Source organism: Mustela lutreola, chromosome 5 (genome assembly GCF_030435805.1).
Source record: "Mustela lutreola isolate mMusLut2 chromosome 5, mMusLut2.pri, whole genome shotgun sequence".
Classification (NCBI taxonomy): domain Eukaryota; kingdom Metazoa; phylum Chordata; class Mammalia; order Carnivora; family Mustelidae; genus Mustela; species Mustela lutreola.
The window spans coordinates 53,576,223-53,584,968 of NC_081294.1; the positions used below are offsets into that span (position 1 = coordinate 53,576,223).

The 8,746-nt window shown below is 38.7% G+C and overlaps 1 protein-coding gene across 1 annotated transcript; it reads left to right on the top strand.

Moving 5' to 3' along the window:
• The first annotated feature begins 519 nt into the window (after window positions 1-519).
• On the top strand, window positions 520-8,269 carry CCNG1 (cyclin G1). Its single transcript, XM_059174232.1, is given in 9 exon segments — window positions 520-764; window positions 1,909-2,172; window positions 4,438-4,691; window positions 5,298-5,376; window positions 5,458-5,556; window positions 5,969-6,096; window positions 6,146-6,163; window positions 6,953-6,974; window positions 6,977-8,269. Coding segments are annotated over 8 exon segments (909 nt in total). The 5' UTR covers window positions 520-764; the 3' UTR covers window positions 7,022-8,269.
• Window positions 8,270-8,746: the final 477 nt, after the last annotated feature.

Sequence of the window (8,746 nt, forward strand, 5' to 3'; positions counted from 1 at the left end):
GGCAAGACTCAATTGATTTCCAAGCTCACAAGGAGAAATCTATGAAATTTAACACAACAACGCATAGAAAAATTCACCTCTTCATGTGTAATGAAAAACCAAGGCTTTACTTTGTGTTTTGTAAATAGGCCACTGTATTTTTACAAAGAGGAGGTCAAACAATTCTACTAAACCGCAGGAACAAAAGCTCCCAGTCCATTCTGGAATGATATTCTGGCCAATCCGGCTGCTAGAAGAGACCTGAGCCGGGGACAGGGTTCGTGCAGCATTTAGTTCGACCTCCTCTTCATTGAAAACACTTAGGGAAATTCTCCAATGAGAGACGCTTAGAGGTAGGGGGCGTGGTTTCAAGGGGCGGAGAATTTGTCCCAGGATAATGGGAAGTGTGTGCTGATTGGCTGGACTTCTTCCCTCCCAGACCAGCCCTCGTTGGACCAATGAGGCCATCCATCAAAAGAAATACACCAATCAGGGGTTAAAATTCCCCCCTTCCCTTCCCACCAGGGGAAAGCCCCGCCCTCCAATATATTACTCAGGCTCTGGGGAGCGGCCCCTTCGCCTCCGAGCTGACCCTGTCGTGGGCAGTGTCGTCAGGGCGGCGCTGCGGAGACCTCCACTCAGGACGGCTCCCCCTCCCCGGGCCTCTCCCCTCTTACCCGCGAGTCCCCTCACCTCGTGGGCCTATCGGATCTGATACCGTGGGGTGAGGTGAGAGCAGGCCCGGGGAGGGTGGTTACCGCTGAAGAGCCGTAGTCGCGGTCAAGGTGAGCTGGGACTTCGGGTTGACTTCGTGGTGCGGCTAGGGAGCAGGGTTGGGGGCGTGGGGTGAGGGATAGGTCCGGCCCGCGCTCTTCTTCTCGATTAACTGTCCGGTTGCTGTAAGCAACAAGTCCAGGCTAGTCGGAGCTTGGAGGGGCGGGGCCAGATCCGACCTCGGGAGAGTCTTACTGTCTGGTCTGCTGGGTCCCAGGGACCAGCCCAGGGACCAAAGAGTTGGACCCATAAAGTTAGAGGTACCTTATTTGCCCACCCCTTTCGTCTCGCAGCTTTAAAGATCCCCTTCCTACCTGTCTTTCACTTGGTGTGGGAGATATCCTTGTATCCGGGCCTTGGCTTGTGGCCGGGACATAGTAGCTGTGGAATACCGACTCTTACATTAATGAAACTCCCAGGGACATTTTGCAACCCAAATTAGCCTCCCGCCTTCACCGTGTGTTCCCGGAGCACCCTTAAAGTTTCCTTTCCTGACACCAATAAAAGTTAACAATTCCTGGGCGCCGTGTGTCAAGCATTGTGCAAAACTCTACGTGAATCACGTTAATTTTAACAGCCGTTCAGAGAAATACTGTTAACCTCATTTTACAGACGTAGAAATAAATTATTGTCCAGCGTTTCTTAGGTACCTGTGTGCTAAGCACTATATATCTAGGTGATCTCATTTTTCCATACAAGGCTATGATGAGATAAGTAGTAGTAACCTCATAGCCACTTTACAGATGAGGAAATAGGAATGAAGTAAAATTAACTAACATTAGTAGTAGTTCATGTTGTGAATATATGGCGGAAGAACATAGTACCATCTAATTTCAAAGTTTTTGGCACCCCATCTTACAGCATCTATATGCATTTATCTCTTGACGGTGAATGACCTGTACAACTATCTCTGAAGCGTTGCATTTATCTTTTTTAAGGCAAGGCTCCTGTCCTCTAAGAGCTCAAAATTTAGAATGTGACCAACTGGTGGGGTGGGGTGGGGTGGGGTGGGGGTTGTAACAAATGGCGTTTTACAAGGACTTAGATTCACTAGGGGCATTGGGGAGGGGAGACTTGTGTTATAAAGCACTTAGCATGATACAAGGCAGGAAGGGCTTTTCTTACACTCCTTTCTGGGCCTTGTTCTATATATAGATGATAGAGGTACTGACAACAACTGACTCTCAGAAACTGCTACACCAGCTGAATGCCCTGTTGGAACAGGAGTCGAGATGTCAGCCAAAGGTCTGCGGCTTGAGACTAATTGAATCTGCACACGATAATGGCCTCAGAATGACTGCAAGGCTAAGGGACTTTGAAGTAAAAGATCTTCTCAGTCTAACTCAGTTCTTTGGCTTCGACACGGAGACATTTTCTCTAGCTGTGAATTTACTGGACAGATTCCTGTCCAAAATGAAGGTATGTTTAAAGCTACATTACAGAGTATTTCTTAGTTTTGCCTAGTGTGTTTTTGAGATGGAATTGCTGTAGCTTTAGGCTGACATTCATAAACTTGACGTTTTTTATTTTCACCAAGTAGCCAAAACATTTTGATTCTGTGCATTGATGAATACTCTTCCTTATAGTCAAGAATAATCCATCATTAGATTTAACTTCTGACATTGAAAAATAGTCTAATAGCAAATAATTGCAGACTCTGTCAGTATGAGAGTTGGCTGTTGTTGTTAAAATCCTTTTTGAGGGGTGCCTGGGTGGCTCAGTTGGTTAAGTGACTGCCTTCTGCTCAGGTCGTGGTTCCGGAGTCCTGGGATGAGCCCTGCATTGGGCTTGCAATTCCCTGGGGAGGCTGCTTCTCCTTCTGACCTTCTCTGCTCTCATGCTCACTCTCCCTCTCTCTCTCTCTCTCAAATAAATAAGTAAAATCTTTAAAAAATAATAAAATTTTTTTTAAAGATTTTATTTATTTATTGGACAGATAGAGATCACAAGTAGGCAGAGAGGCAGGCAGAGAGAGAGAGAGAGGGAAGCAGGCTCCCCGCTGAGCAGAAAGCCCGATGCGGACTCGATCCCAGGACCCTGAGATCATGACCTGAGCTGAAAGCAGCAGCTTAATCCACTGAGCCACCCAGGAGCCCAAAAATAATAAAATTTAAAAAATAAAATCCATCTTGATAGGTTGGATGTTTTCATTTAGCTACTGTTGTTTAAGAAATGTGTTAGAGGCAGAATGCTAGATTGTGGCTAAGAATTACAGGCTTTTGTGTTTTTGGTGGGTTTTTTTCCTTCTTTTTTTGGATGCTCTGAACCACTTGGGTCAGTACAGTGTATTTCTTAATATTTCTTAATCTCCAGACATATATAAGATTCTTAATTATTTTAGCCTCAGGCCTATTCAGATCTTGCATAAGCTTGTCATTTTCAGCAAACGTTGGCATACAGTTGAGAAGAGAATATCTTGTGAAAGAGGAGCATTTATGTAGTTATTCCCCTATCCTGGATAAGCAGGACATCCATGTAGCTAGCTTTCAGAGCTTGCTTAACTGTTAAAAATACATCTACCTTCTCTGTGCCTATGGTCATTAGTCAATGAGATGATGTGACAATTGGAATGGAACTCCTCTTTTAGTCCTCAGTACCTGACACAATATGTCATATACAGAAGAAACTCCATATTTGTTGAATTGGATGGCTCAAGAAACTTCTCAACAGACCAATTAAACTTTTATAGGCACCTTGTGCGAGCACTACCTTTGAATCTAAATGCTGCACAGATTAATAATATATATCCGTCCCTTAGGTATATTACAATCTTATATGAAAATAGTATTTGTACCAGTAACTGTCAAACAATGCAAGGCATGATAAGAAAGATAATTAAACCCCTAAAGAGGAGTAAGTATGTTGCTGAACAGGTTCCAAGAAAAGGAGCATATAAACACTGGTAAAAGTTTCATTTAACTTGGAATTTAGGATGGATAGAAGTTTGACTCTGTCACATTATAGATATTTAGGAAATATCTGGATATTTCCTAATATATGGATAGAGTTTTACAGGCAGAGTATAAACAGTGTGTTCTAAAGTATTTAAAAAACATTTTATGTGTTACTACAAAGTCTGGAGAAACACAACATCCTAGAAAGAAATTTTTGTGCATAAGCCGTGAGGAGTTTCAGTCCTTCTGTAAACCTTTGACAAGTTAATTTATTTGGTCCAAAGAGAATATAGTGCTTACAGTTCTACAATGATTTAGGAAGGAAAAAAAAAAAGAATATCTAGGGCACCTCTGCCTTCAGCTTAGGTCATGATCCCAGTGTCCTGGGATTGAGTCCCGCATCAGGCTCTCTGCTCAGCAGGGAGCCTGGTCCCACCCACCCACCCACCCTCTGCCTGCCTCTCCGCCTGCCTCTCCGCCTACTTGTGATCTCTATCTGATAAATAAATGAAATCTTTAAAAAAAAAGAAAAAGGAATTTTTTACGGGCTGAAGTCAAACATTATACTGAAACTTGGTCCACTTTCTCCAAAATTGGTTCCAAGTGGGTACATAGCATTGACAGGCTACAGTTAAGTTATGATTAGATCTCATTAAGTCCTTCACAATTGAGAACTACATCTCAGAGATACAGTTGCATAATAATGGATCTGATTATCCTTTATGGTGGTTTTTGTTTGTTTATTTTTTAATTAAAATAAGCTAAAAACATGGGCTTACTGTCTTTTTAGGTACAGCCCAAGCACCTTGGGTGTGTTGGGCTGAGCTGCTTCTATTTGGCTGTTAAATCAATAGAAGAGGAAAGGAATGTCCCATTGGCAACTGACTTGATCCGAATAAGCCAGTATAGGTTCACGGTTTCAGATTTGATGAGAATGGAAAAGATTGTATTGGAGAAGGTGTGTTGGAAAGTCAAAGCTACTACTGCCTTTCAGTTTCTGCAACTCTACTATTCACTCATTCAAGAGAACTTACCAATTGAAAGGTATGTAATCTTTGTTTTGACCAAAGGAGATTGGGAAATCAGACTGGTATTCTGGATATTGCATAAAATCAGTATCTTGGGATAATTCCAATCAAAATAAGTAAAATGGGGGGAGGGATAAAATGACAGCTGCAGCTCCTTGGATTTCACTTAACTGTCCCGCAGAAGTGAGACTTTCAGTTGTCAACAGATTCTTGAAGTCTGTGAAGGCTAATTCTTGGGATTAAAGAACATTTCAACATTTTTGTATTACATTTTCCACTTATAGACTACTTAACTCATAGAACCTAGTAAGTAAGCACCTAACAGATTTATCAAAAAAGAACTTTAGTAGCTGAAGTACATTAAAATGAAAAGAAAAAAAAGCTTGAGAGTTATGATATGATACTTTGGGGGAGGGGTAGCAAATAATTTCAAATTCATGTACAGTATCTTTAAGAAGTTAATTCCCCTGAAGGAAGGGGAATTCCTCAAATAATTTATTTTCTGTGATAAGTGTGCATAAACTTCATTTTAAAATGATTTCAATGTCATTCTAAACATCTGTCTTTTGACTACACGTAACATCTACATAAAATTAATCTCATTTTCATTTTCTTTTTAAAGGAGGAATAGCCTTAATTTTGAAAGACTAGAAGCTCAACTTAAGGCATGCCACTGCAGGATCATATTTTCTAAAGCAAAGGTAAATATTTTATATAAAGACTAAACCTATTTTTATACCTATTTTCTATTCAACACTTAATTTAGAATTTATCTCTTTTAGCCTTCTGTGTTGGCATTGTCTATCATTGCACTGGAGATCCAAGCACAGAAGTGTGTAGAGTTAACAGAAGGAATAGAATGTCTTCAGACACATTCCAAGGTATGTCAAGGTCATATCCTAAATGGTGTTAATATCTGTGAAAGAAACTAAACCACTTGTACTATCTCCTGAAGTAAAATGATGAAACTTGAGTAGCTTATCCTCAAATTTCTTTAACAAGGAAAGACACATGTTAGAAGACCACAATTTATTGCTTTGGTTAAATACTATAAGACTTTATTTTACAGAGAGAGATCAGGGATGGGGGTGGGGAGAGGGAGAGGAGAGACAGAGAATCTCAAGCTGACTCCCCACTGAGCATGGAGCCTGACCAGGAGCTCAGTTCCATGACCGTGGGATCATGGCCTAAGCTGAAATCAAGGTGGATCTTTAACCACCTGAGCCACCCAGGCCCCCCATATAGAACTCTTATTTTTATTGACTAATACAGTTTTTTTTCATCTATGTACAGATAAATGGCAGAGATTTGACCTTCTGGCAAGAACTTGTATCCAAGTGTTTAACTGAATATTCATCTAACAAGTGTTCCAAACCAAATGTTCAGAAGTTGAAATGGATTGTTTCTGGACGTACTGCACGGCAACTGAAGCATAGTTACTACAGAATAACCCACCTTCCAACAATTCCCGAAATGGTCCCTTAATTGGTAAATGTGGTTCACAGTTACTCTCCATGTAAAGCAAATTTTACAATGCTATAGTTTTATTCTATAATTCAAGAATTAAAAATCTGAATTAATTTCAGAATAAGAGTTAGAAGAGGCAAGGGGGGAAATGACTTCACTGATCTAATCAGTTAATATTTTGAGGGCATTTGCTATATCTAAGACAATACCTAAGAATAAGGAATTATCCAACCTTTGAAATGTACATTAGCCACTTCATTAAATTACCACTTAGAAAATTACATCTTCCTTAAAAACCTAAATTTTAAAAGAAGCACTAAGACACTATTTTACATCATTTTGCTGTATGTATTCTCAAGTTATGGCACATCTAAAGTTAACACAAGCCTGAGCAGGGCAATACAACCAAAAGTTTGAACCATAAACGAACTGAGACTGTTAGCTTATGAGCAAAATCAGTATGAACTTGGATGTTACAATTAATGTAATTTATGGCAAATAGTCTCCATATTGGGTATCTGCAAACTGCAGATATCTCTACACTATATTTGTATACCATTGCTACAGCATTTGGAATACTGGAAAGTAGTTATATGCATAAAAAATGAGTATCTCATCACTATCATAGGATATAAATTCTTGCCATGTGAATTTAACTGAGTGGTGATTTAACTTTTTCCTATTCAAACTGAATGTTAACACATCTACATATGACATGACTCTAAATCTTCGATTAAACAGTTCATTTTAAAATTTAATATTTATGTTTGATAGAATTCTAATAATTTAATTTTTTGTTTGTTTAAATAGGATTGTTACGGCAACAAAAAGCTCTTCTCTGAAGCCTTTCTCCACAATCCTGAGCTATGGATTCCATAATGTTTTAACGGATTTAAGCTGTGAAGCCTCAGAACATCACAACTAGATTAGCATTGATGTTCTCAGATTTGGCAAAACTACCTAATTAATAAGCTATAGGGGAATTAAAATAAATTTGAATTCATCTGTGAGGCATACAATTCAAAGCTAAGAGCATAAATGTGAAATGTTAATAACAAGCCTGGGAAGGTGAACTGTGAATCTTCATTTCTAACATTGACCCAACCTTCTATATTGGGTCAGTATATTGTATTTAGATGGTATTAAAAGTGGTAACCTAATTAAATTATAAATTAGGAGGTAGACATCAAAACCAACATTTCACAAATGCACTTTTAAGGCATAACAAGGGTCACTATTCGAGGCAGTGAAAATGGTTTCTTGGTACCTGTAGTGCAAGTAATAGATAATCCAGAGATTGAACTTTATTGATACGTGGGAATTATACTTAAATTTGAAGGCATTTTATAAAAGTAAAACTACAGGCCTAGTCATTTTGGCATACTAAGTTGTCTTTAAGATTTTTTCTAAAAAATAGGTAATGTTTGTATCCATGATAATAATTACATATCTACTGCCTCCATCTAATCCCATCAAGAAAATTTGTTTTTATTGTGTGAGTAGTTCAAAATAACTTCACTTCAAAAACTTACTGATTTAACACTCCAAAAACTTTTACTGAGGGCTGTTTTTATAAAAACTGCTATTGCTTCTAATTTAGAATTTTTAAAGGAAAAGAATATACTTTCACTAATTGCCCCTCCTGTGCCAAAAGAAAGTCTTTAAAAATGTAAGTAGGCCTCATGATCTCTCTCGGTCTGTCAAATAAATAAATAAAACCTTAAAAAAAAAAAATGTAAGTAGGCATCTTCATAATTATGAAGTTGTTAAGGTAGTATTCAAGATTTTCTATTAAGTCAGTGACTGTAAGGAGATCTACGGCATTAAAAGTGTTGTAGACAGTTACTCAGTGCAGCAAGTAGCCTGAGTTCATCCATAATGGCTGTACCCAGTTCTGACATCATGTTGTGGGTAAATGTGCACTAGAAAATAAACCAAAGAACCACAATATATCTTACAGTTTTGTGAACTGTGTTTTGTGGATAACTTCAATTTTCCCAAAAGGCTGATATATTTCAATAATTGACTACATCAGTGTTCATTTTGAGTTGGCAGAGGTAGCCTAACCAACTACCATTATGTTTTGGTACTAAGGGATATACCTTTCAATAAAGTCATTGAAATGCATTCCTTTGCTGGATAGTTTTTGTTCTGACTTAACTGTTTTGGCAGTGTGATACCGGAACACGATAAAAAGCTATCTCCACCCAGTATATTTAAATTTAGCAGGAAGATGCATGATAGCAGAAACACAATCTCAATTACATTAATTAATTAATAGTATGGCTATGACCTAACTGATGCTTTACTTTCCAGTGGCTTTTCAGAAGACACAAGATGAGGACAAATATGTTTAAGTTGCATTAAAAAGTTGGTGTTGAGGCAGTATTGGTAATTTGTAGATTCATCACTACTATGGATATTCTCAATACAAATTCACCCTTACATTCTGCCCACCTGAAGTTCTATGCAAACTGTCCTACCTTAAAAGGTATCCCAGCAAGGTGTTGGTAATGACAGGTACTGTGTTAGTCAGCTTAGATTGGTAATTGGAATGGAAAAATGGGATTTTTGAGGTGTTCATGTTCAGTTAAACTAAGACGG